Source organism: Perognathus longimembris, chromosome 26 (assembly GCF_023159225.1).
Source record: "Perognathus longimembris pacificus isolate PPM17 chromosome 26, ASM2315922v1, whole genome shotgun sequence".
In the NCBI taxonomy this organism is placed as follows: Eukaryota; Metazoa; Chordata; class Mammalia; order Rodentia; family Heteromyidae; genus Perognathus; species Perognathus longimembris.
This window is the reverse complement of record NC_063186.1, coordinates 8,177,851-8,205,849: the sequence shown is the minus strand read 5'-3', so window position 1 is coordinate 8,205,849 and position 27,999 is coordinate 8,177,851. Positions and strand designations below refer to the sequence as shown.

The 27,999-nt window shown below is 51.1% G+C and overlaps 1 protein-coding gene across 1 annotated transcript; it reads left to right on the top strand.

Annotated features, from left to right (window-relative positions):
* Positions 1-1,329: 1,329 nt before the first annotated feature.
* Positions 1,330-27,765, top strand: Mapkapk3 (MAPK activated protein kinase 3). The gene is made up of 11 exons (XM_048334567.1): positions 1,330-1,456; positions 1,774-2,053; positions 17,915-18,054; positions 19,709-19,773; positions 20,348-20,427; positions 22,115-22,238; positions 23,424-23,499; positions 24,046-24,170; positions 24,857-24,942; positions 25,477-25,557; positions 26,845-27,765. The coding sequence occupies exons 2-11, from the start codon at positions 1,826-1,828 to the stop codon at positions 26,995-26,997; spliced, it is 1,158 nt and encodes a 385-aa protein (XP_048190524.1). The 5' UTR covers positions 1,330-1,456; positions 1,774-1,825; the 3' UTR covers positions 26,998-27,765.
* The last annotated feature ends 234 nt before the right edge of the window (positions 27,766-27,999 follow it).

Sequence of the window (27,999 nt, the reverse complement as noted above, 5' to 3'; positions counted from 1 at the left end):
CTCACTGGTGTGGGTTCCTCTGCTTTTGGGTAGGAGATGAAGATAGGGAAGATGTGCTGGAGGAGTCAGCCACAGCCACACTGCTATATAGCCTTACACAAACTTCCTCTCTGATTGCCTCAGTTTCCTCTTTAAAATAAGTGGTGGGCAGTTGGGGAAACTGGCTCAAAAAATATATAAAGTAAGCTAAGTGTGTTCAGAATGAAGTAAATGTCAAACACGAAAAAGAAAACTACAGAACTATTAGAGAAAATGCCACTGAGTCATGGGACGTAAATTATTATTATTATTATTTTTAAAGAGAGATCTCACTGTATAGAGGATGTTCTGGAACTGGCCATGTGTCTGCCTCAACAGTGCTGAGATTTCAGACTTGCATCACCACAACCGTTGGAGACTTTAAAAACACAACATTGAGTCCTGTGGCTCACACCTGTCATTCTAGCTACTCTGGAGACAGATTTGAGAATAATGGTTAGAAGCGAGCCCCCTACAGGGAAGTCCATACAATTCTTATTTCCAATTAAACACCACAAAGCGGAGCGGTGGCCTGGGGAAGGGGGTGGGAGAGGGAGAGAAAAAGAAAGCCCAAGGATGGAATCCAGGCCCTGAATTCAAGCCCCAGGACTCGTACAACAAAACAAACAAAAAACCCACAACCTCATATGCCCAAACTATAGGAGAAAAGCCGTCTGTTATGACCAAGGAGGGAATATATATATATATCCTGACTCATGAACACCAAACAAATAAAAGATCACAGAAGAAGAGACACAGCCAGAACGTTGGGACTAGCGAGGGAGGCTCAAATTAAGCAACACCGATATGCCATTTCCTTTTGCATGCTTGCAAAATCTAAGGACTGGTTTTGTTTTTTGGGGGGGTGGTGGAGAAGGGAGGTGTTGGGTGGGGTGGTTGGTTAGCCACCAACCAGGCCAGTCGGAAGTTTACCGAGCCATACGAGAGGGCTAGTCTGGTAGCAGGCGGAGACGACAGACAGTCGACTAAAGTGGAAGGTTCAAGAGAAACAAGATCAGGGGAAGGTCAGGGGAAAGATTCTCCCCGGGTAGACGGAGCAGGTGCAGGGAGTGTCTAGGGCTGGAGTCCCAAGGCGCCAGGGAGGTTACCGCCCCCTTCGAGACGCCACGCCCCCGAGACGCCACGCCCTCCGGGAAAGCCACGCCCCCACGCCCTCCTAGCCCAGGGGCGGGGCCTGAGCCGGGCTGGCGCCCTGTGTGAACGCCGTCCCTGCCCTGCCTGGCCCTTTAAGGCTGACCCAGCCGGGCCTCAAGTTGGGGGGGGATGACGTGCGGGCGGGGGTGGGGGGAGGAGGGGTCACGTGGGCCGGGGCCCGGCGCTACTCTCGGGGCCCCGGTGCGCCCCTTGGCTGCCGGCTTGGGTGCTGGGTCGCGACCCCGGTCACCCGGTCGTGGCGCGCCCGGTGCGCTCTGGCCAGGTAACGCCTTTCCCGGGGTGGGGTATGTGTGTGTGGAGGGGGGCAGCTTTCGGGGTCTGGCGGCCACTTGGGGGTGACCGGGTCCCCGCTGCTCTCCACACGTGCCCGGGGTGGGGTGGGACTCGCTTTGGCCCAGGCTATGCGAGCCCCCCCCTCCTCCCCCGTCCCCTGCCTCGGGTCCCCAGCGCGTCCCCGAGCTTCATGGTTAGTCTGGGGGTTCCGAGTTTGGGGGGTGGGGTGCGGCTATGTTGGAAAAGTCTGAATGGGTTCTTTTTTCTTTCCTCCCCTCCCCTCCCCACCCCCATCCCGGCTCCCAGGTTCCCCCGGACGCGCCAGGCTGGGGCCGCCCCTGAGCGCCCCGTGGGGGCCATGGATGGTCAGACCGAGCAGGGGCAGGGGACCCCTGGACCCCCACCGCCAGGTGCCCTCGGGGGACCCGGCTTGGGCCACGGGCCGGCCCTCGGAGGGCGGCGAGAGCCCAAGAAGTACGCGGTGACCGATGACTATCAGTTGTCCAAGCAGGTGCTGGGCCTGGGTGTGAACGGCAAAGTGCTGGAGTGTTTCCACCGGCGCACTGGGCAGAAGTGTGCCCTGAAGGTTAGTGGCACCCCCCCACCACCCCCTTTCTCTCTGAGGCCTGGGGGTGACCTGGAGGGGTTCAACAGTACATAGATAACCAGTGTCCCCAGGGCCCCTGCTCAGCTTCGTCTTGTCTCATCTTCATGCTCTCCTGTAAGGTCAGACTCGTGATCTTCCCTGCTTCACACATGGGGAAACTGAGGCTTAGCCTACCTACCTCAGCCACCTCGGATCCCAGGGAGCCAGGGGTGGAGTCAGAATGGGTTGAGCTGTTGTACCCGGAAGGAGGGAGTGGCTGCACCTTCTGGTTCTGGCTGGGCCTGCAAGAGGAACTCACACAGCTTGGCTGCTTCCCATAGGAAGCTCCTGTAATTGAGAGGGGTCTGAATTCCTTTCTGCCTGAGACTGAGCCCTCTCCACCAGAACTTTCCGTGGGCCTGGCTTCTTCCCTGTGGCCCCATACCCTGGCTCACTAAATCTAGATTGGGTGACCCAGAATCCTTTGAATCTCTAGTCACCAGAGAACTTGATTCATTTTTTAGTTCCTGCCAGTGATACCTGCATGGGTGTAGCCACAGGTCTTCCTGTTCTACAAGTTGCGATTGTGAATTGTGGGCCTGGGTACAGAGTCCCAAAGATGTGACTCTAATCTCTGCCCTGAGTTTGCCACCTATCTTGGACTCTTGAAACAAAGTTCTTGCCTTTGTTTAGGGAGAGAGAACAAAGGTTGATGTGAACTTGAAATGAGGCAACACTATGGGGCTGGGAGAGGTGTGAAGAACTTACGGGACTTAATATTATGATGATGAGTAAGGACAGGTATGAAGATGCGCTAGCTCAGCCTAGGTCAAGGCTCTGTGCCTTTCTACCTTCCCCGAACCAGACACCGAAGATTACCAGGCAGGCCTGTGTTCATCGTATAGCCTGAACTATCAGACTATTTTTACCCCTCTTTTCTCTGTGTTCATCCTCTGGCCCCATTGCCCAGAATGGGAGATAGTGCTTAGCAGGAAGCCTGGAATGCATGAAACACATGAAACAGGAAGAATGTGGTCGCTGTCTCTATAGTTATTGCTATTCAGTGTTGCCCTAAAGGAGCTAGCTAGGCCTCTTCCCCTTTCCCTCAGCCCCTAACCACCTGCTTGCTTTGCCCACAGCCAAGTGTCCTTGATCAAGTCAACATTCACTGCTTTGTTGCAGCCTTTCTGCTCTTCCTGCTATCCTAAGCATTCATGACTGTCCTGTTAGCAGGACTGGAAGGGCTGGCCATCACCTCCAGGGAACACATGATGGGGCAGGCTGTCCCCCTGCTCCTCTTCTCTCTGATCTTTTGCTTGTGTCTCTTTCCAGGCCTCATGGTTAACTGGCACCCTTTAGTTTTTGCCCCTAACTAGCCCAAAGCCTGCAGATTTATCACCCACCAATCCCCTGACCAGCCCTTGAAAACATATTGCAATCTAGGATAAGTGGTCCAAAGTCACATGGTTTGATAGGGAGAGAGAAGTGAAGTGAGCCAGGCTACTTTGCATACTGTATGTGGGATTAAAGCAGTTCGCGGAAGCACAATGTCAGAGATAGCACCAAATTTCCCTGACAGGTGGGAAAGGAAGGTCTCACCTGAGACCACTCAGAGATGGGGAGAGTACGCACACTTTGAACCTCTAAATATGGCATTCAAGGCTTGTGCGGTCCAATCTAGCCCTCTTGCCTTGCCTTCCCTAGGTGAAATCTCTTCCATCCCCATGTAGTAGAGAATCCCATCCCATCTGTCAAGATTCCCTGCCAGCTTTTCTCAGGAAGCTTTCTAGAGTCCAGAGTGCCAGTGGGGGCAATGGAATCTTCTTTGGCCCCTAAAGCCATAATACTCATCTTTGACTCAAAACTCCCATGTAGCACCTGGGAATCACACCTGTATTTGTATCAGAATTGCAGTAGAGGCTCATAAATGCTTATTAAAATAGCTAGACTAAGCAGAGTGCCGGTGGATCACACCTGTCAGGAGGCTGATATCTGAGGATCACAGTTCAAAACAAGCCTTGGCAGGAAAGTCCACAAGACTTACCTTCCAATGAACTACCAAAACAAAACAAAACAAAAAGCTGTAAGTAGAGCTGTGATTTGAGTGTTAGAACACTAACCTTGAGCACAAAAGCTCAAGGACAGCACCCAGACCCTGAGTTCAAGCCCCAGGACTAGCACCAAAAATGAAAATAAAATTTAAAAACAAACAGACCAGACTTGGTCCCCCTTGAAAGAACACGTGTGTGTGTGTGTGTGTGTGTGTGTGTGTGTGTGTGTGATATTCCTCAGTCATGATCCACCAACTTTAGGCTTTTTGTTGGGATCACAATTGCTTGCCACTGTATCCAGCTGGGATCACAATTGCTTGCCACTGTATCCAGCTTTCCTTGTGGCCTGGAATGGCAGTCCTCCCATCCTCAGCCTCCATGGGGCTTAGGATGGCAGACATACACCACTGGGCCCAGCTCCTGGTTGAGAAAGGGTCTCTTCAACTTCTCTGCCTAAGTTGTCCTTGACCTGTGGGTCCTTAACAAGTAGCTAGGATTACAGATGTAAGCCCTTGGTTGACCGTGGAGAAGTATTTCCCTGCCTAAGGCTGGAGACTTTACAAAGGAATCCGACTGCTTTGCTGCCCCCCCTCCCCCCCTACAGAGCCCTTGGGGAAGGCCTGAGGAGAGAGGACATTCTCTGCCTGGAAGTCAGCAGCTGGGCCTCTTCCAACCCGGAATGCCAGGAGAAAGGCCGAAAGGGAATCCAGGTGGAGGGCGAGCCACCATGGACTCTGGGTGCCCCACCCAGGGAGGACCTGTGCATTGCGCTATGGGTGAGGCTGGCCTGTTGGGGCTGGTGCTGCCGAGCTGGATTTGAGGCCTAGGTGTGGCTACCCAGCAGGCCAGGCCCTTTCTCACTTGGTAGCTACCACCCACCCCCTCCCTCACCAGTCTCCAGACTGGTCAGATCAGCTTGTGGAGTGGAGCTGCTTGGTACTAAGTCAACAAGTCAGGTGCTTGTGTCAGGCACTGGTGTCCCTGCGGATGGAATCATTTCACTTCACCCGAGGTTCTCCCAGACTTGAGGGAAAGAGCTGAGAGCTTGAGCTGGTAGCTTTCTGAACTGCGGGGAGTAGGCAGATTGCTTAATGAGCTTTGATGAGAGTATAGAACATCTTACCAAATGAGATTGTTTAAGATTTTTTTTTTGTTTTCCTTTTTGGCAGCATTGGGGATTGAATCTAGGACGTTGCACATACTAGGCAAGGGCTACCACTTGTGCCACTCCTGCAGCTTTTGCTCATGGGCTGGTGCTCTATCACCTGAGCCATGCCTCCAACCCCCCAGAATTTAGGCTTTTTTTGTTGTTGTTTTGGTTGGTCTTGGGGCTTGAACTCAGGACCTAGGCACTGTCCCTTAACTTTTTCCTGCTCAAGGCTGACAGCTTCACTTGTGGCTTCTTTTCCTTGGTTATTTGGAAAGAAAGAGTTTCACAGACTTTCCTGCCTAGGCTGGCTTTGAACCGCGGCCCTCAGATCCCAGCTAGCTTCCTGAGTGGCTAGGATTACAGGCGTGAGCCACTGGTGCCTGGTTTAGGATTCAGACTTGATGGCAGTTACCTTGTATTCATGCTGGCAGACAGACAGACCCTTATGGAAGAGAGCTGTAGTTCCTGGGGTTCCCTCCCCCCCCCTTTTGTCCCTTTGGAACTAAGTGGATTAGGCCCTGTGCCACTGTGATCGAAACCCTGCTGTGTGGGAACCTCGGAGGCTTTGCCTTGAGCAGCAGTGAAGGCATCTATTTTGGGGAACCATGAGCCACCAGAAAAGCCTGTTGAACCCTATATCAACAGACATGTTGAGAATATTGATTTTTTTTCTAATGTGGGTTGGTATTCTAGTTGCCTTTGTTTTTTCTTTAGACCGGAGCTTTGTCCTTGCTTTCTGTACATGGCACTGTCTTCCTGTCAGTTTCTGCTTCCCTGTCTCCCTCATTTCTCCTTCCCTGCCTGTTTCTCCTGCTGTGGCTCAGTTTCTACTTTCTCAGGACTGGACACAGCCTGTCTCAAGTGTTTCAGTCTGGGCTAGACTTCTTCCTTGCAACCCACAGGCAGAGGACGGGGCAAGGGCAGGACAGGCACTGCGGGCTCCTTCCGGGCAGCTTGCAACTCCCTCCCCTCGCTAGGGGGGAGGGCAGGGGTGGGACAGGAACAAGAAACACTGCTCTGCCCATGCCACTCGCAGTGCCTCTTCTTGCTGTCAGCCCTGACCAGGTGCAGGTAGACTTGGCAGTCAAGAGAGTGAATTCAGATGCGCTTGGGTAGAGTTGTAACCCGAGGTGTCCCCTGCGGAGTGTGAGAAGGTAACTTTAGCTGCCGTCTCTGCTCTTGGCTCTCCTTTTATGGTCCAGTGGGCTATGGCGTGGGACAACAGTGTGTGATTAGATACATTATGACCCCTAAGGCTCCCTGGCCACTGTGGGGAAAGGAAGGGCCTGGATTGATCTAATCCAGAGCCTCAGAGCCAGCAGAGGAGGTAGAAGGAATGGGACTCAAGATGTGTTCTTCCAGCCATGAGCCAGTGGCTCATGACTATACTCACAGCTCCTCAGGAGGCTGAGAACGGATGATCACAGTTCAAAGTCAACCCAGGCAGGAAAATCTCCCATTAACTACCAAACAAACCAGAAGTGAAGCTATAGCTCAAGTGGTAAAGTGTTAGCTTTGAGCAAAAAAGCTCAGGGACATTGCCCAGGTCCTGAGTTCAAGCCCCAGGACTGGCACACACACACACACACACACACACACACACACACACACACACGTGTGCTTTTATTTTCCAGAGGGTAGAATGGAGTGTGAGCTTCTCCCTTCACTATCTGGGATGAGCTCCAAGGCTCTAGATGACCCCTGACCCCTGTACCTAGCCAAGGTCAGGATATAAATGGCCCGGGCCTTGACTTGCTGCGTCCATTGCTGCAGCATTCACAAGGGATCCAAGCTTGTTTCACAAATGCTCCCCTGATATGAACAACCCCCTTTTTTAGGACCTAGCAGGTGTTCTCCCCACCCTCTGGCAGGGCTGGGGGGCTGGAGACCAGAGTCCCATTTGCTAACTATTCCCTAAATGCAAGCAGCAGAATCCAAGAATGAGTTACTTCTTCCTGTGAGGGATGCAGAGACCCAGGTTCAGAAAGGCTGAGTAACTCACCCCGGGTCACATAGCAGGGATGTGTCCAGGCTGGGCTGGAACCCAGGCCTGGCTAGCAGCCAGTCCTGGCCCTCAGCCATTCATCCCTCTCTCGTTTGCCAGCTCAGCTGGGACTGGGAGTCACAAGCCTGCCCATTTGTCAAATGAAGGGCTGGGGTGCTTTGCTCAGCAAGGGCTCCCTTCTGGCTTGGAAGACACTCTGGGTGAGCAGTGACCACAAGTCGTATCAGGGAAGTGGATGGGGGGTGAGGGTGGGAGATTCCTTGTCCGCTTCCAGGGCTGTTCTTACAGTCTGGAGACTGGCCAGAGGCTACTTGGCCACTCCGTGAATGGTGTTGCCATGGAAACAGTCAGCCGAGGTGATAAACTCTACCAGCGGTAGGGTTTGTGGTCAGCTAGGGACACAAACTCTGGGGCTATGACTCAGATTTGAGGACCCATCTCTCTCTCTCTCTCTCTCTCTCTCTCTCTCTCTCTCTCTCTCTCTCTCTCTCTCTCATGGCCTCACTAGACACCATGTTGCTACTGAACTGTATAACTTGTGGGTGGGGGTGGGAGGGAAAAACTGGGAGAAAGCAAGCAAGGGAAGGGGTGACATTGTCCAAAAAGAAATGTACTCTTTACCTGACTTATGGAACTGTAACCCTTCTTTACATCACCTTTATAATAACAATTTAAAATTAAAAAGTAAAAAGAATAGAGGGAGAGAGGAGCCAGACACCCTGATAAGCTGGAAGTCTGGATAAGTCACCTGTGCTTGCACTGGCCTGTGTGTGGAGCTGCAGGGACGTGGATAAAATGGAGGGAAAAGGGAGACATAAGCAGAGCTGATGCAGGCTTTAAGAATAGCAGGACCAGCCGGGTACCTGGGGCTCAGGCCTGTAATTATTGTAGCTTAGGAGACTGAGATCTGAGGATCACAGTTCAAAGCCAGCCCAGGCAAGAAAGGCCAATTAATTACACACACACACACACACACACACACACACACACACACACACACACACTAGGTTCCAGGCAGCCTGTCAGTTACCTCCATCAGGATGGATGTTCTAGCCAGTGGCTAGAAGGAGAGCAGTTGTTGGGGAGCCCTCTGTGTTGCTGGGTTCTCTCAGAAGGGGCTGGCCTTCTCTCATCTTGTCTTCTCTGCAAAGCTGTAGCTGTGAAAAGAAGGCAGAAAGGAAGAGAAGGAGCCAGGACCAGTTTCCCTGAGCCAACATCTTCATGAAGCATCCCAGTTGGCAGGAACTTATCCACAGATCCCCAAGTTCTTGAGAACAGGGAGTGCTTGTAGGCAGTAGTCCCAGCCCCAGCTTTACAACCTGGCCTCAGGCAGAGCCAATAAGTGTCTGCAGCATCCATAAATGGACAGGTGAGGGACAGGGAGCTCAGGATTCAGTGCTGGTTCTCAGGGAAACTCCCAAACTCAGCAAGTGGCCATAGGCAAACCATGTACTTGGGGAAGCCAGTTGCAGGGGCTTCAGCTACACGTGGAGATTGATGATGTCACTGTGGAAGGACAGGAGCTAATAGGTAGAATGTGCATGGTACAAGGCATCTACCACTGCTACCTTAGCCACCCAGTAGCGGAGCTTGATTTCCACCTAGGGAGTGAGGCTCTGCTTCAGGGAAGAGGTGGCTAGGCCATTTTAGTATCGTTGTTGTGTGTGTGCTAGTCCAGGGGTTTGGATTCAAGCTCAGGGCCCTGCCCTTAAGCTTTTGTTGTTGTTATTGTTCAAGGCTAGTACTTTTTTTTTTTTTTTAAGTAGTTTATTGGAGATGAGAGTCTCACTGACTTTCTTGCCTGGTATGGCTTTGAACCACAATCCTCAGATCTCAACCTCTTGAATAGCTAGGATTACAGGTGTGAGCTATCAGCACTCAGCTTATTGTGTGTGTGTGTGTGTGTGTATACACATATACATATTTAAAATAAAGATGATAGAAAAATGTAAGACAAGAGCAATATGATAGAAAAAGAAAGCACATGGAAGAGACACACCCCGGGGAAGGTGGCAGTCTGTCTCTACCATCCTGAGCTGTCTGTCTCTCAATGCTTTCTTCGTTATTGGTCTTGGGTAAAACAGTGAGGCTTGGATGGCTTTCTGGTCCGTAGGTCTCCTGTCTGTTTCCTGTAAGGCTATGATGCCAAAGATGTATCCTGTTCCATCCTTATTTCTCATTTTTTCCTCCTTCCTCCTTCCTCATTCATTTCGTGGTCAGGTGGGTTTGGGGTTATCAGCTTCTTCTTGGGCCTTCCTGTTTTGTTTTCTCCAGGCTGGTATTAGGACTCTTGGGTCCCTCTAACCCTCACAGGGACGGGGGTGGGGGTGATGCAACCAGGTGCATCATTTCCACTTTCTAGAAGCCTATAGCAGATCTGGGTTCAGGCCCTGACTTCCGACATTGCTGTGTGACTTTGGGCAAGTCAGCTAACCTCTCAGAGTGGATTTCTCCATGGGGAAAAGGGTGAAGTTGGTTCTTTTCTAGATATGGTGAGTTCTGTATGAGACCCTCGGAACAGGTGCTAGCTGAACACCAAGGAGGGTGTGGTTGCTGTAATGGGGGCTCTCACACTGACCCACAGGGAACTTGGCATTTGGGGGTCATCGGTACCTTGTGAGCCGACCCTCCTAGAACTTGGCATCTGAGGGGGAAGGTGGATAGACAGGGTAGAATGGAGGACAGGCTGTGGTCAGAGCTTAATGAAGCCTGGTTTGACCTGGCCCGAGGCCAACTAATCCGTGGCTGCAAATTGGTTCCATTAGCTCTCTTAATGAGCTACAAAAGCTGGGGAAATGAATGTGCGCAAGAATAATGGCACATGTCAGAGGCCCTCATTTGAAACAGTGGCTAAAAAGTTAGATTTGACATGACTGCCAGCTTACCAACTGGTGCGGGTACTCTTGCAGGTGGGGGGTGGGGGGGTGGAGGGCTAGGTCCATGCTGAAGCCTTGAGAAATCCCTGATCTGAACCCCGAACTTGAGGCTAGTCATTCCATTCCTGATATCTATCCCCAGAGCAGAGTTTAAAGGCTATGGCCCATCCTCTCAGTGGGCAAAGCTGCCAGTAAGGCCAAGGGTATTATTAACCCTCTAGGCTCTCACAGGCCAAGAAAAGGGGTGGTCTTAAGACCTGGCTGAAAAATACATTCCACTATTCCAACTGTCTTTTACAAGTCCTTGTGGGAAAAGGATTCTAAATGTAGAATTAGGAGACCGAAGAGCTATTCAGAGAAGGTTAAGTTAAAAAATCTTGTCAGGAAGGGAGCTTGTCCTATCCATACCTCCGTGGACGTACAATATAAGCAGCATGAATTATAAAAAACATATTTTTCCCCCTGGCTCCAGTGGCTCATACCTGTAATCCTATCTATTCAGGAGGCTGAGATACTGAAGATTGAGGTTCAAAGCCAAGCCAATTAGAAAAGTCTCTGAGACTTTTTTTTTTGGCCAGTCCTGGGCCTTGGACTCAGGGCCTGAGCACTGTCCCTGGCTTCTTTTTGCTCAAGGCTAGCACTCTACCACTTGAGCCACAGCGCCACCTCTGGCCATTTTCTGTATATGTGGTGCTGGGGAATTGAACCCAGGGCCTCTTGTATACGAGGCAAGCACTCTTGCCACTAGGCCATATCTCCAGCCCTCTCTGAGACTCTTATTCTTTATTTAACCAGAAAGAGCCAGAAGTGGAGGTGTGGTTCAAGTGGTAGAGTTCCAGCCTTGCGTGAAAAAGAGAGGCCCTGAGTTCGAGCATCGGTATAATGGGTTCTCTCTCTCTCTCTCATTCATTCGTAGATAGAGAGTTAGACAGACATAAAGGCATCTCTAGGAATAGGTTTCTTATTTTTCACGAGCAGTTCTGCTGTTTGAGTGTTTGGAGTTAAGCATGCGCAGTGGGTTTTAATCAACAGCTGAGAATGCAGCATTTCTGGCCTGCCCAGTCCTTAGGTAAAGATCAGACCCCGGATGGGAGAGAAAGTGTTGGAGAGACAAACCAGTCCTGGCCACTTTTCTCCTCTCTCTGTCCTCTGGCGGAGAACAGAGTTGGGATCCTATGAAAGTAAAAGGCTTGGCCACGTTATTCTGTTACTCGTGGCTAGTGCTACATGCTCACTGGGGCTTTAAGGGGGAATCAATATTAGCTATTTTCCTTTGGAGATCCAAGATCTCCCCTGTATCTTTTACAAAATGGCTCTTGAAGATATCGTGAGAATGTTAGATTTTTCTCTTTCATTTATGGCTTGGTACTAAATCCTTTTTAGAATTTGATCTGTGTAATAAAAGCATCAGCTTTTATGGGGGAAAAGCTTATCTGCTTTCCCCTTTTGCCAAGGATTCCAGAAAGCTCAGAATTAAAAATTCATCTTTGAAGCTGGATATAGTGGCTCACTTTTTTTTTCTTTATTTTTTTTAATTGAACATAAATTTTTTTACAAGGTGTTGTGCAAAAAGGGTGCAGTTACATAGTAGGGCAGTGTGTACATTTCTTGTGATATCTTACGTCCTGTTTTTCTATCCCTTGTCTAGGTCAGGTAGACATATATACAATATACTATGTGTCAAGAACATATACAGTATTCACAGACTTGGTCTCTACTGTCTCTCCGTCTCCCTTTGTTAACAGTCATATATCAGGGAGATCATGCCCCTTTGTTTTCTGTGTTCTAGGCTTGTCTCACTCAACATTATTTGTTCGAGTTCTGACCATTTCCCTGCGAATAACAATATTTCATCATTCCTAATCGCTATGTAGTATTCCATTGTGTATAGGTACCATATTTTTTGGATCCATTCGTCTGTGGAGGGGCATCTGGGTTGTTTCCATATTTTGGCTAATGTGAATTGTGTATAGTGGCTCACTCTTATAGTTCCAGTATTTGCTAGGCGGGGGGCAGGAGGAGACTAGGCCTAGGCTATGTAGTGGTGAAACCCTGTCTTGGAAAAAAAAAAAAAGTCTTTGTTTTTAGTTAAGAACTTAAATGGGTTTCTGGTAGTTTTATATTTGCATGTTGAAGAGGCTCAAAATGTTTTTGTTTTATTTGGTTTCGCTCTTGCTTTGGAATTACAAAATGCCTGAAATCCTGGTTCTAGGAAGCAAGGCATAATGGGACTCAAAATGCCTTAAGAGGGCAGAGAGAAGAAGTAGAACATTAGAGATTTCCTTTGCTGTAGAACTGGAGTCCTTGGGGTTGTGAGCTGGTATACCATCTAGAGCTTTATCTTCTTAATTTGTTTGCCTCACCGATGGGAGAGATTACATGATTACACGTCAGTTCTCTACCCCTGGAAAGAGTGGGTGTTCCGGCCCCAGCCACAGAGCAGACGGGCTGGGGTGGCAGGTAGACTAGCCTGGGGTGTAGGGGTTGGAGTTTTGGCTGTAGGGGTAGCAGAGGAGGCTGCTTGTCCAGGCTGGCAGTGTCTACACCTCCTGTGGGTGAGACCTGGGGAAGACGCTGTGGATGAACACTTTTGATTGAGAAGAGTCCAGCCTGCACATGAATGAATGGGGGTACCAGCTTGTAGGGATGGCTGTGTGGAACCTGGGTGGGTGATCTTTCCTGGGCTGGGAGGAGGCTGGAGTTCATGAGATACCAATAAGTTACAAAAAAAAAAAAGCCAGAAGTGGAGCCGTGGCTCAACGGGTAGAGCACTAGGTTTGAGCCAAAGAGTTCAAGCTCTTTCTTGTCCAAAACTGGCAAGAAAAAAAATTTACCAGGGCTGGGGATATAGCCTAGTGGCAAGAATGCTTGCCTCTTATCCATGAAGCCCTGGGTTCAATTCCCCAGCACCACATATACAGAAAATAGCCAGAAGTGGCGCTGTGGCTCAAGTGGCAGAGTGCTAGCCTTGAGTAAAAAAAAGCCAGGGACAGTGCCCAGGCCCTGAGTTCAAGCCCCAGGACTGGCAAAACAAAGAAAGCAAGAAACAAACAAAAATCACCAGTCTTTTTTTTTTTTTTTTTGCCAGTCCTGGGGCTTGAACTGAGAGCCCGGGCACTATCCTTGAGCTTTCTATACTCAAGGCTAGCGCTCTACCACGTGAGCCACAGCTCCATTGCTGGCTTTTTAGTGGTTCATTGCAGATGAGCGTTTCATGGACTTTCCTGCCTAGGCTGGCTTTGAACTGTGATCTTCAGATCTCAACCACCTGAGTAGCTAGGGTGACAGGCGTGAGCCACCAGCACCCCGCCCACCAGTCTTTCTTGAGCACCTCCTTGTGGCCAGCTACCTGCCGTATACTGCAGAGGAATAGAAAATATTGGGAGAACAAATGGATAGATGGGTAAACTCCTATTCTCTCGGAGTTTATAAAGTCCACCTCACAGAGGCCAGAGACATGACCAAGAACCACCCTCTACCCTCCCCAGTACTTCCTACCCACCATGCGTGCACCTCTGTGCATGGACAGAGGTGTTACACCTACTCCCATGTTTTTGTGCTCACACACGGACCCCCCTTCCATCCCATCTCCTATCTATTCATATGTCTATTCACACACTGGTTCAAGAACAAGTTTCACAAGTCTTGTGCAAGCTGTGGTGTGGCCCAGCGTCGCCCCTTCCTCCTCTCCTCCCTCAGGGAGGGGTTGTCTCTGAAAAGTCCTGTCCGCCCTCTTGCCAGCCTCCCCACACAGTGGCCGGGGATCTGCAGGGAGATGACTTCATCTTCCCCGGGCCTCCGTTTCCTCAATCTGCAAACTGGGGACTAATGGTTCCCCACCCAGCTTGCCTCACTGGGCGGCACCCAACATTCCCAGGAGATAAAAGGACTACAGAGTGTTTTGTAAACTGCAAATTGTTTTCCAAATAGGTAAATGCTGCCAGTTGTGATTCCCAACGTTGGGTCTTAAGGATTCCATCGTAAGCCACTCCCTCCATCTTTGTTTTTCTTCCCTCTCAGCTTTTACTGGACACCAAGGCACTATTTCCCCTTCTAAGTAAGTAACCCCCAGTGGGTTTAGGTGTGTGGCTATCGGGGTTCCCATGGGGGCAGAGATATGGAAATGGAAGATATATACAGTGGATCCATCACAAGGAGACCCTGCCCCCAGGTCTCTTTAGTTGCCTTGCTGCTTCTCCGCCATCTACTGCAAGCCCCGAAGCTTCTCACTGGAGAAACAGAGGCCCAGAGACGGAAAGAGACTGGCGCAAGGGCATCCTGAGAATAGGAGCAGAGTCTGGTGTCCCTTCGATCTTGTGCATGCTCCATGGGCATTTTGCCATGTGAGAACTTACTCCCCCAGCTGGTGAAAGAGCGTGTGGGTGGAGTCACGGATCTGTGTGAATGGGACCCGTGGAGCAGTCCTGATGGGCTTCCTGGAAGAGGGGTTCAAGCCTGCTTCATGGGGAGTGGGGAATGAGACGGCCTGAGGCCACAGGGCCTGAGGTTGCCCGGGGTGTGGTGTGTCCATTTACTGAGCTGGTTGTGGAGTCTTCTGGATTTAATCGTATTCTGAGGATGCACTGAGGGAGTTTTTTTCCCCCTCTACCTTATAGGTATGTTCATAAAATCTACAAATATTATCTGAGTCAGTGCTGGTGTCAGGCCCTGTGCTCAGGAGGTGAACCCAGACGGCCAGACAGAATAGCCATGCTTTATGGGAGATGGCAGAGTGCTAGCTTGGGGGAGGGGAGAAACCCTGTGAATAAGGACCAGTTAATTATTATTTTTTCCTCTTTCTGTGCCCCAATGTCTCCTCCAAAATAATGATAATAAGTCTTCTAATATTTATATAAGTGTATAGATAAATAAATAATATACATATATTTGTTGGTTGTGGGGCTTGAACACGGGGCCTGGACACTGTCCCTCAGCCCCTTTGTGCTCAACACTAGTGATCTACCACTTGCTATAGCTCCACTTCCTTCTCCTAGTATTTATCACATACCCTGAACAGAGCCTGGGACATTGAAAGTACAATTGTGTGTGTGTGTGTGTGTGTGTGTGTGTGTGTGTGTGTATGTTTAAAGAGTTATCAAGGGAACAAGCTAATTGTAGGTTGTGAGCAAGTGCTGCATGCGAGGTAAAAAAAGGGCAATGACGTGGGAGCCTTCTGCGGAGCCGATAATGTTTCCCGTCTTTATGGGGGTGTGGGTCCCCAGAGAGTTCGCATTTGTCACAGCTCACTCAGCCAGACCCATGAGACCTGTGCATTTGGCTGGATGTAAATTATACTTCAGTTTATGCAAATAAATAAAATAGAGAGAGAGCCAGGAAAACAAACAATGGAGGGAGAGAGTGAGGGGCCCTCCGTGTCCTTTTCAGTTAGTGGTCAAGAAGGGCTTCACGGGTGGAGATGATGGGAAGAGTCCTGGAGAAGAAAGCGGCTCTGGCTATAGAAAAGCAAGATAAGGAAGCGCTGAGAAATGTGAGGCTATGTTCTGGATCAACTGGGGGAGGGGGAGGGGTTAGGAGTGAAAGTGGGGGGGGGTTTCTTGAAGGGCTACTCTCCTCATCGTCCTCCCCTCCTTCTCACACACTCTGACCCTCTCCAGTCCCCTGCCCATCCTCCCAGCTTTTGTTTGCCCAGGAACCCACTGTTTCCACTCAGCTTCAGCCACCCCCCCCCCATGCCACGCCCCAGCCTGGCATAAAGAACCAAGGCAAAAACCATAGAGGACTTTCCAGAGGCAGAGATGACTCCTCAAAAACAGGGTGTGTCCTCCCGGCTACTCAGGAGGCTGAGATCTGAGGATCGCTGTTCAAAGCCAGCCTAGGCAGGAAAGTCCATGAGACTCTTATCTCCAATGAGCCACCAGAAAATCAGAAGTGGCGCTGTGGCTTAAAGTGGTAGAGCGCCAGCCTAAAGAGACAGAATTCCAGCTATAGACTTTATTTACTTAACGCAGGGCCTCCAGGGCCCTGCAGAAAGGGGTCCACTTGTTGTACAGAGGAGAAAACTGAGGTTGGCGTGGCCCATGGTCCTAGGCGTGCTGAGCGGAGACAGGGCTGATCTGAGCTCTGATTCTCTGCCATCTGCACTTACGACATCAAATATGACCTGGATGGCTAGTCCCTGCTGTTCCCCCCCCCAACCCCCCGCTGACTTCTCCCCTTAGAGTTCCTCCAGGGCTATTCAAGGGACTTCTCTCCTTTCTAGTCATCAGCCCCAGCCCTGGGCTGAGCTCACCTGAGCCTGGATCCTGACACCCACCCGCCCACCCCATGCCTGCCTCGCTGTGAAGATGACTCTGTTATGACTCCTGCTTTACAGGGTTGTGGGCTGTGGTTTAGAGCTGTGCGTGCTTGCCTGAGGTCACACTGAAGCATGGTGGGGGGGAGGGGGCGGGGAACCAATCCCAAACCCATTCTTCCTCTACCCGGGCTGTCATCTCCTTTCGCTAGGACCCCTGTCTGCCTCAGCTTCTACCTCTGGGTTCTCCAGGCACGAGATGAGGGCGGAGCAAAGGCCGGGGTCACGCCCTTTAGGTGGTTCCCCTGGTTAAGTATGCATTTCCCAGCCTGCCCTGCCCAGAGCAGCTAGGGAAAGCTGTAGAGTTACCTCAGAAGCAGGAGACTGGGAGGGGCAGGCTCAAGCAACTCATTTTAGAAGCACTTTCTTTTTCTTTTGGTAGTGACAGTTTTCCTCCTGCACCCACTCGTGGGGAATGTCAAATCTTCATTAGCTCCACTCTTGTGGGATTGTGGCCTTGTCTCCTTCCCCTTAGGGTGGGTTTTAGATAGATGGATGGCCCTGGGCCTCCTCAGTCCCTCCTCAGGAAGCCTTCCTGGGGTTCCGGCAGCCTCTTGGACTGGGGGCAGAGTTGTTTCTCTGTATCCCGTTCCCCCTAACCTTCCTTCAGCACCTCTACTTTCACACACAGGGGAGCTGGGGGTGGAGTAGAAGGATTGTGTGGGGGGGAGGGGGGGAAAGGGGGTGGAGGTGGTGGTGGTGGTAAGGTGTACCAGGTACCATTCTATCCACTCTGCACACATTTCCCAGTCCTGGCTTGGGAAATGGGGCAATTTTGTTTCTCTCTCTGTGTTGGTCCTAAGCTTGAACTCAGGGCCTAGGTGCTGTCCCTGAGCATTTTTTTGGGGGGTGGGGTGGGTGGGTTAAGGATAGCATTCAATCACTTTGAGCCACAGCTCCACTTCTGGCTTTTTTTGGTGGTTCACTGGAGATCAGAGTCTCATGGACTTCCCTGCCCAGGCTGGCTCCACACTGTGATCCTCAGATCTCAGCCTCCTGAGCAGCTAGCAGCACAGGTGTGAGGCACAAGAGGCCTGGCATGCTTTGGCCTAGGCTATGGCGGTGGCCGAGGTGATTGAATTACAAAACCCACGCATTTTCCATTTGATTTATCGCCCCTGAGAAGGGAAAGAGGGACTCCATGGCCTCCCAGTCCCTCCCCGCAGCTTGGCAGCTACCTTCCAAGACCCTGTAGAAGTAACGGCAAGCCCACTTGTACCTAGGGCTGACTTTCAAGAACACAAAGGGAAACCTGGAATTTCCATCCTTATTTTGTCCCCCTCAAAAGCTGTGCAGGCTCAGGGGCTGGGAATGTGGCTTAGTGGTTAGACTGTTTGCCTCGCACGCATGAGGCCCTGGGTTCAATTCCTTAGTCCCACATTAAAAAAAAAAAAAAGGTAATAAAATAAGTGCAACTTTGGCAAGAAGGCTGTGAGCCTGACCTTCTTGGTGCCCACTGCCTACAGCTCCTGTATGACAGCCCCAAAGCCCGGCAGGAAGTAGAACACCACTGGCAGGCCTCAGGCGGTCCACACATCGTGCCCATCCTGGACGTGTATGAGAACATGCATCACAGCAAGCGTTGTCTCCTCATCGTCATGGAATGGTATATACAGCATGCCCTGCATGCAGGTGTCCCCCCGTTCCCCGCCCCCCCCCCCCAGCTCCCTGACACCCTCCCTGGGGCTCTTTCTCTCCTTCACAGAGCAGCTGTCCTCATAACCCCTGAGGGGTGGTGGACGGGGCAGTCACAGGTCCGGCTCATGGAGCTGTGCCACTCTGAGGCTCTGTGACAGACGGGAAAGGGCTGGTGTGGTTTCCTTGTGTGGGATATCCACTCTGGGAGAAGTTGTCAGGGAAGGCTGCCCAGCCCTGTCTGGGTATGGAAATCGAGAGAAAAGTGGGACACACACAGTCTCTTCAGCTTTCTCCTTCCAGTGGGGTTTGATGGTTGTATGATGGGGTCTGGGGCCCTGGGCATCTGCTGTTCATACTGTTGTGGCCTCAGCCCACTTCAGACCCTGGGCCTCAGTTTCTCCTGTCTGCCTTTGAAGTCCCTCCTCCCTCGAGAGGTTAACCAGCTCTTCAGATCCTGGCTCTGCCACCCACTAGCTTTGGAACTGAGCTTCTCACCTAGCTTTTCTGGGTCTCTGCAACTCCTCTGTCTAACATGGAGGAAAACCCCTCTGTACATCACTTTGACAATAAACAATTATTATTAAAAAAAGGAACATAGAGGAAGATCTTCATGTACTGCCTACCTTGAGATTGACTCTGTTTGAAGTGTGCCATATGCATTACATAGTCGATCCTTAATGACTCTTGTGAGATCGGTGCTATTCTTTTACAAAACAGATAGCTGGGTGCTGGTGGTTTCTTTTTTTCTTTTTTTTTTGGCCAGTCCTGGGGCTTGGACTCAGGGCCTGAGAACTGTCCCTGGCTTCTTCTTGCTCAAGGCTAGCACTCTGCCACTTGAGCCACAGCGCCACTTCTGGCCATTTTCTGTATATGTGGTGCTGGGGAATCGAACCCAGGGCCTCATGTATACAAGGCAAGCACTCTTGCCACTAGGCCATATCCCCAGCCCTGTGCTGGGTGCTGGTGGCTCACGGCTGTCATCCTAGCTACTCAGGAGGCTGAGATCTGAGGACTGTAGTTTGAAGCCAGCCTAGTCAGGAAAGTCTGTGAGACTCTGATCTCCAATGAACCACTCGAAAACCAGAAGTGGAGCTGTGGTTCAAAGTGACAGAGCACTATCCTTGAGCAAAAAAGCTCAGGGACAGTTCCCAGACCCTGAGTTCAAGCCCCAAGACTGAAAAAATAAAAAAAAGGGGGGGGGGGATAAAACCACTCATCTGAGACACAGAGAGGTGAAGGGGCCAGCCCAAGGTCACAGAGCAATGCACATAAAAAGTAGAGCCCAGAGCTCAGCACACAGTAGGCCCTCTCGACACAGGGTCACGAAGATGATGACTGACCTCTACCTCATTTTGCACTTGGAGAAACTGAGGCTTGGATGGGTTTGGGACTGCCTGAGCTGTCACAGTCCACTAGGAGTAGCACCACTGGGAACATAGGCAGTTCCTGGCAAGGATCTCAGTCTGTTAACCTCTCTGAGTGCTGACACTTTAGAGCAACCCACCACGTACCACAGCTGACAGTGGCTGTTCCCTGGGGGAAGAGCTTGAACCTCCGATCGGGGTAGGGAAGGGTCATGTCTGATTCACCCCCTCTTCAGTTACAGTCATCTTCTCTTGCAGCATGGAAGGTGGTGAGTTGTTCAGCAGGATCCAAGAGCGTGGAGACCAGGCTTTCACCGAGAGAGGTATATGCACAGAGCTGGACCTGCGGGGCAGTCTGGGCAGGAGGGTTGCAGTGTGCAGTTGAACAAGGACTCCTCTCTGGGCCTCAGTCTTTCCATCAGAATAAGAGAGGGTGGGTTGGGTGCTGGTGGCTCATGCCTAGCTACTCAGGAGACTGAGATCTGAGGATCAAGGTTCAAAGCCAGCCTGTGCAGGAGAACTCCATGAGACACTGATCTCCAATGAACCACCAAAAAAAGCTGGCAGTAGAGTTGTGGGCCCAGGTGGTAAAGCAATAAAACAAAGGGACAGTGCCCAGGCTCTGAGTTCAAGCCCTAGTACACACACACACACACACACACACACACACACACACACGAGTAAGAGAGAGTAGACTCTCTATAGTTCTGGCCTGGAGGTCCTTGGAAAGAGGCAGTCTAGGCCCAAGGAACGAAGCTCAGATGTGTTGGGAGCATCCTTAGGGGGAAAAAATGGGTTACTTGGGATAGGGGGCCATAGGTCATAGGACTACGTTACCATCTTGTGCTGGCCTGCTCCATCTGGCATTCATGACACCCTCCTCTGCTGTGTCTACAGAGGCTGCGGAGATAATGCGGGATATTGGCACTGCCATCCAGTTTCTACATGGCCAGAATATTGCTCACCGAGATGTCAAAGTGAGTCGCCAGGACCTAGTCTCGGAGACAGAGAAGGGGGTCCATCCCATTCCAGAGCCTTTGAGGGCACCCACCCACCCAGACTGCTCTTTCTCAGCCTTTCCTCCCATGCTTCAGCATGCTAATTCTGGTTTTGTCAGATGACCTTGTTTCCTTCAAACATGGTGTAATGCCAATAGTAACAAGAGTAACTAACTGCCAACTCTAGCCACTCCTACTAACAAGCATCTCATTTAATCCTCACCAGCCCTAGAAGATAGAGGCTATGGCCACCATTTTACAGACAAGCAAAGCGAGGCTAAGACAGGCACATTAAGTGGCTTGCCTAAGTGTGCATTTTACTGCACTGACATTCACTGGATTTGCTCACTTGCTCGGCGGGAGATTCTGTGACCATACAATGTGCCAAACCTCAGGTTGGGTCCCCTGATGCTGTTAGATTTTTCTACAAAGGCATAGCTATAATTTCAACAGAGCGGGCCTTCAAATGCCAGCATTTCAACAGAAAGCAGCTGTTTCCTTGGGCCTACGTAGTCCCAGGGCTGGCTTGAGAGATATTCTAGAAGCATAGTGCTCCAAAATTCTTCTCTGGGGGAGCACTGGGTCTTTCAGGCAGCCCTCCAGGGACACACCCATGGGCACGTGCATCAGATTAGAATCTGTCCCTCTTTGGCCCTCTGCCCCAAATCTAGAATATTCTCCCCTTGGCTTACACCCTCTTAAGTCTGGGCGGAGGAAGACTGAGGGGCTAGCTTCTGTATCAGGTCCTGCGGGCATTGCCAGCCCATGGTTCCCCATTGAGTCAGGATGCATGTAGAGCCACTACAGAGCCACCTGCTAAGTCCTTGTTATGATTTGGCCCTGGCTTCTCTCTCTCTCTCTCTTTTCTTTTCCTAAGGGGAGAAATGCCTTCTGCAGACCAGATGCCTTTGTGTACTCTGAAGCTGCTTCTCTGTTTTTTATCTCAATCCAAGGTCAGATTATCTCCAAGAGAACTGGAGAAATGGTTCCCACTGGCTCCAAATGCCCAACTCCATCCAGTACCCTGCCTTTCTTCCTAAGCTGTGCTTGGGGAGGCCTTCTGCTTTCTCGCCATGGGCCTGGGCCCTACACATTCATTCAGAGCCCGCTTCAGGGATGCAGCTTCCACAGAGCCCTCCCCGCCGCCCCTGCTAGCTCTGCCTGTGCTTTGTACCCGGGAAGGATGAACCTCTGTGCAGCTCCTGAGGTCTGAGCTTTCGGGAGTGGGGGGCCGCCTTCTCCCCTGAGTAATCCCAGGTGGGCCTGGCCTTGGCAGGTTTCCTTCCCGGCTGGGGGTGGGACATATGCCTGGTAACAATGACTCATGAGCATCCTAATGATTTTACAGCAATCTTACCAACCTAGGATTAAAAAATCAATCAATCAATCATATCCTGCCCCTTAGGCTTTCTATGAATGTGAAATGACCATGTACAACCTTGGCTGAATGCCTGCCTCGTTTTCCCCCTGAGAATGAAGGTTACCTTGGCTTCTGTTTCGTCCGTGCGTGTGATAGATGGTCCAGGCTCAGGGCTGTGGATGAGCTGAATATGGCTCTTCTTGCACTGGCGTGGAGGAGAGGAACCTGGCTCTCAAGGGCACTAGGAGGCCCTGCTCCCCCATCTGATATCGAACTCCACACCCATGCTTTTTCTTCCTGCCTCAGCCTGAAAACCTGCTCTACACCTCCAAGGAGAAAGACGCCGTGCTTAAGCTCACTGACTTTGGCTTTGCCAAGGAGACCACTCAAAATGCCCTTCAGACACCCTGCTACACTCCCTATTATGTGGGTGAGTCTTTAGGATGTGGGGCAGGGTGTGGGGGGGAAGCTGGAAAGCTGTGGAAAGCAAAGAGTTAAAGCCCAGAGAGCAAGGGAGGGGGCAGAACGCTCTGCATGGAGGCGGGTGATGTGAGGTGGGGAGGGTGAGGGCCCCCCCCCCCCCCACTCCCCGGAGGCTGCAAAAATATTCTCCCAAACTTCAGCTTCTGCTTTTGAAAATAGATCCAGGAAAATTCTGGCGGTGGCCTGTGAGCTAAATGACATCACAGTAGCTCTAAATATATACGTGATAAAAGGCTGCCATCGGGCTCGGGATGGAGCCCAACGGGGGTTGTTTTTCTCTTCCTGGGTGGGATTCATATTCAGAAAGTGGGCAGGCCTTTTCCTTTACATTAGGAGGACACACAGGGGACTAGCCACCTGCCTGGGCCGAGAAGGGTCTTTTGAGTCAGGATTCCTCGGTGGAGACTGGGCCTGTGTCCATATTCCTGCTTCTTGAAAAAGCTACAAGCAGCCCCCAGATCAGGAAAGGCCCCGATCGCAACTACCCTTTACCAGAGAATGGGGCAACAACAGGCTTCTTCTCTCCCAGAGGGTGCTCAGGGGGTAGGAAGTCCCTAGAGATAGCTGAAATGGAACCTTGTTTACTAGGACGTGTGGTCCACAGTGTTTTGACTTAGAAATCTTCTGTCCTGCTGACCTCATTGCATAGATGAAAAGGCAGAGGCCTGTGGGTGGTAGCTGAGCTGACAGTGGAATATAGCATACACACACACACACACACACACACACACACACACACACACACACACTTACCTGTGACCTAAGCTGTACATTCAGCTTAGGGAAGAGGGCTACCAGGCAGCTAGTTGGCGGAGGCCCCTCTTGGCAGGAACTCACCCAACTCTAGAGACTGGCCATTTTCCTTTCCCTACCCTCACCAAGTTGAGACTGGCAGAAGGGCCTATAGGGAGCCAGAGGGCTGTCTGAAAGCAGTTTATTTTTTCTCCCTCTGGGAGCTGTCGCTCCTCTTCCAATTTCACATACATACTGCCTTCTCAGAAGGTGCCAGACACCCGTCTATTCTGCCCTACCTCCCTGCCTGCTCCTCACCTTGTCCCAGCTTTCAGGCATTCCGCCTGGGTTCCCAAGAAGCTTGGGGCTCAGAACCTGCCTGTGTCCTCTGTCCTGACAGCTCCTGAAGTCTTGGGTCCAGAGAAGTATGACAAGTCATGTGACATGTGGTCTTTGGGTGTCATCATGTACATCCTGTAAGTACCATGCCTACTCTTGCCTTTGACCTCTCGGCCCAATCCCACCATATGCTTTTTTTTTGGGGGGGGGGGGTTGGTTGTGGGGCTTGAACTCAAGGCCTGGGCATGCTGTCCCTGGGCTCGTTCACTCAAGGCTAGTGTTCTACCACTTTGAGCCACAGTGCCACTTCCAGTTTTCTGGTTGGTTCACTGGAGATGAGAGTTCTCATGGACTTTCCTGCCCAGAACCAGAATCCTCCGATCTCAGCCTTCCAAGTAGCTAGGATGACAGGGGGTGAGCCACCAGTGCCCTGCTTCCCATCATCAACTTTTAGATCTATTTCTGCTTCTACCTCTGTGTCCTCAGTAAAGGGCTTGTGTCATGGGGTCACCGTCCCTCTAGGTTGCTTGAGGGTCTCCCCATGCTGAGGGCTGATGAGGTCCCAGATGGCCAAGAGAGCTGGTGTTACAGCTGTAGTACCTTCTGATCTCCTCGGCTTAGGGTATGCCCCAGCACTGACCCCCAACCCTTGTGCCAAAATGACTTCCTCCTTCCTCCCCCAGCCTGTGTGGCTTCCCACCCTTCTATTCCAACACGGGCCAGGCCATCTCCCCAGGGATGAAGAGGAGGATCCGCCTGGGCCAGTATGGCTTCCCCAATCCCGAGTGGTCAGAGGTATCGGAGGACGGTGAGTCAATCTCTCTAGCTGGTCCCCTTGCCTGTTAGTTACTCTGAGACATCCCTTTGGTGTCAAATGGACCTGCCATCAAATCCTGGCTCCCCAGCTGCCCAACTGTATGACTCTTAGGCAAATCATCTAAACCTTGGGGTATTTTTCGTTGAGCCTCAGTTTTACATCTGCCAAATGGGCTCAAAACTTACCTCCTTAAAAATCCCCTTTAGAGCTGGGAAGGTGGCTTAGCAGTAGAGTGCTTGCCTAGCATGCATGGAGCCCTGGGTTCGATTCCTCAGCACCACATATATAGAAAAAGCCGGAAGTGGCGCTGTGGCTCAAGTGGTAGAGTGCTAGCCTTGAGCAAAAAAGAAGCCAGGGACAGTGCTCAGGCCTTGAGTTCAAGCCCCAGGACTGGCAAAAAAAAAAAAAAAATCCCCTTTAATTTTTTTTTAATTCCTCATTGATATTTATTTTTCTCTCCTCTGGAGATGACGGGCAATTCTATCCTGTGTGTTAGCTAACAAAGTGATCCTAAAGGCTCAGTACCTTGGAACAAGAAAGCAGCTGTGTTAGCTCATTATTCCTGTGCCTTGGGATTGTGGGAGTATCTGCAGCCTGGGCCTCATGGAGCTTGTAGTCTCTGGGGAGAAGAGGGGGACTATAACCTCACTACTCTCCTCTTCCCTGGGATCCTCTAGCCAAACAGCTGATCCGCCTGCTGCTCAAGACGGACCCTACAGAGCGGCTGACCATCGCACAGTTCATGAACCACCCTTGGATCAATGTAAGTGCCTTTTCCCCTACAGCATGGAGGTATCATTCTGGAGTGTAGATGTAGGGTAGGAAGGTAGTGGCTGTGGAGGTCTAGGTGCTGAGCTAGAATGGGCTCTTGTGCAGCAATGGACAGTAGCACCCCTCCTTAAGCCTGGCTTTTCTCTGCTCAGGCTCTCTTACCTCTCTGAGCTTTGGTTTTCTCATCTAAGTCTGGGAGAAGGGCTGGGCGCTGGTGGCTCACGCCTGTCATCCTAGTTACTCAGGGGCTGAGATCTGAGGATCACAATTCAAAGCCAGCCTGGGTCTGTGAGACTCTTATCTCCAATGAACCACCGGAAAACTGGAAGTGGCGCTGTGGCTCAAGTGGCAGAGCGCTAGCCTTGAGTGAAAGAGCTTAGGGACAGCGCCCAGGCCCTCAGTTCAAGCCCCATAACTGACCAAAAAAAAAAAAAAAAATCTGGGGAGAAGAGGGTAAGTTAGAGAGTAGCCACTACTGTTCGACATGGCCCCAGGCGCTAACTCATGGGCTTGGGTTTCCTTCTAGCAATCCATGGTGGTCCCTCAGACCCCGCTCCACACTGCCCGAGTGCTACAAGAAGACAAAGACCACTGGGATGAAGTAAAGGTGGGTAGACCCTACCTCTGTCTTCCTGCTGCTTCCACATCCTGGGTATTTGATTCCTTCCCCATACCTGGAGGACAGAGTATCAGTGACTGCCACAGTGGTCCAACTGAGGCACTCTGAGCATTCGGCTCCCCTCCCCGATTCTATGTGGTGCTCTTGGCTCACTCAGTGTAGGAGGGGCTTTGGGACAGGAAATCTGTAGAAATGTCTTGGGCTCAAGTATTGGCTGTCTCAGAGAAGTCATGTGCTTTTATTTTTGGACAGGTCCTGTGGCTTGAACTCGGGGCCTGGGCACTGTCCTTAAGCTTCAGCTAGTGCTCTACCACTTGAGCCATAGCTCCACTTCCAACTTTTGTGGTTGACTGAAGATAAAAGTCTCATGGACTTTCCTGCCCAGGCTGGCTTTGAACCTTGATCTTCAGATCTCAGCCTCCTGAGTAGCTCGGATGACAGGCCTGAGCCACTGGTGCCCAGTGTCACCAGTTTTCTTACGGTGCTGGAGATCAAACCCAGGTTCTTGGAATTCTAGAGAAGTACTCTACCGCTGAACTATATCCCCAACCCTGGCTATAATCTCACTTATGACCAATAACTTTTAGGAGAACGGTCAGCCTTGCTTTAGACTCAGAAGAGACCAAGTCTGACTGTATGGGACATCAGCACAAAGCTTTCGGGCAACCCCAGTCTCCTATATCCCCAATGAGATGGCATTTTCTACAGACTTTATAGTTCTGATCAAGTGACACTGGTTCATTTCTCTGTCCCCCTTATGCTTTCTGAGGTCCCAGGCAGTCAATACTTGCCCATGCCCTGGCATATAAGTTCAGCGTCTACCATAAACCACTGTAGCGAAGGCTGCGCTCCAGTGGCCCATACCTAGCCACACAGGAGGCTGCAACCTGAGGATCGTGGGTGGAAGCCAGCCGGGACAGCAAAGTGCATAAAACTCTTACATCCAATTAACCATCCAAAAGCCAGAAGCGGCTCAAGTGGTAGAGTGATAGCCCTGAGCAAAAACAGCTCAGGGACAGCAGTACCCCCCAGGCCCTGAGTTCAAGCCCCAGGACCAGTGAACACACAGAGAAAAAAAGAACTGTAACAAGGACTATGTGACCTAAAAGGTTTGGTCCAGTCCTGGGCACAAAAATGAATGCTAGGACAGCACAATCTGTCACTGTCTTATTAAAGACTGGCATGATTAAAGGGGCTGTCCAGGCGGGAGGGTAGTGGCTTATAAAAGTCAGTACGAGTCTGACCTCTCCATCTCCCCATGCTGTTTGTCCTTAGGAGGAAATGACCAGTGCCTTAGCCACCATGCGGGTAGACTACGACCAGGTGAAGATCAAAGACCTGAAGACTTCTAACAATCGGCTCCTCAACAAGCGGAGAAAAAAACAGGCAGGCAGCTCCTCAGCCTCCCAGGGCTGCAACAATCAGTAGCTTGTGGGGCCCCTGGAGGAGCGCTGATGGCTCAGCCTGATGACCGATGACAGACAGGGTGCTGAGGCACTGACCAGGATGGCCACAGGTCATTCTTTTAGCAAATGGATTTAAAAAAAAATGTTTTAATTTGTCACTTGGAACTTCAGGATGAAGACTGCTTTGACCCAGAAACCTCCTTCAGAGTCCCAGCCCAGGCACAGGTCCCGGAGAGAGGCTTGCTCCCTCTGGGCCTAGGGAAGGGCGGATGCAGAGAATAAATACACCCTGGGCCAAGCAGGGCCCGAGTGAGGCCCTGCCCTGCCCTGGTGCCTCGTCTTCAGCCTTCTTGGCCGCTGGCCTGGTGGTTGGGGCTCTCCTCTTCAATGGAGACCTCCCCCCACTCCGGTGTGGGCAGATGGGCCTGGCCTTGGGAAAGGCATCCCATCCGGCCACTGGTCGCCATGGTGACCAGGGACCCGTGGTGGCTGTCTGTGAATGCTGAGTGAGTGAACAAGAGAAGGAGCTGCCACCAAGAGTGTACCTCTCCCTTCTTGGGGAGGCTGATTTCTCTCACACTGGCTTCCCCTCTGAGTGTGACTCACCCTTCTTTGGGCTCCATGAGGTTGTGGGGTGCAGCCCCGTCTCCTGAGTGGTCCAGCCCCCAGGCCAGATGATACTCAGTACTGTATTCCCCTCAGGGAGTCCTAACCAATCCTTTTACCTCCCAGTCCTCAAAGGGTAGTAGTTTTTGCATCTCAACCAAAGGTAGGGGAATATCTTTTTTTTTTTTTTAATTAACTCTCTTCCACTTTGGAAAAATGTCACTGTGACAAAAAACAGAAACAAACAAACAACCCCCACCCCCCAAGCCCCTGCCCCGACATGCTCACCAGAAGTTTGTGGATAGCAAGGGCTGCCTGGTGGTGCGGTTTTTGTGAGAGGGGATGATTGGCTCTGGAGCAAGGGCTTTTCTTTTCGATACTCTGGGTCAGATCTGTGGTGGTGGAGACCCGCTGAGCG

What these genes read in the sequence shown, in the direction of transcription:
- Mapkapk3 (XM_048334567.1), top strand. Translation starts at nt 1,826, where the DNA reads ATGGATGGTCAGACCGAGCAGGGGCAGGGGACCCCTGGACCCCCACCG. An exon ending in TGAACCACCCTTGGATCAAT is followed by an intron (nt 24,943 to 25,476) that starts GTAAGTGCCTTT and finishes GTTTCCTTCTAG; the next exon opens with CAATCCATGGTGGTCCCTCA. An exon ending in ACCACTGGGATGAAGTAAAG is followed by an intron (nt 25,558 to 26,844) that starts GTGGGTAGACCC and finishes GTTTGTCCTTAG; the next exon opens with GAGGAAATGACCAGTGCCTT.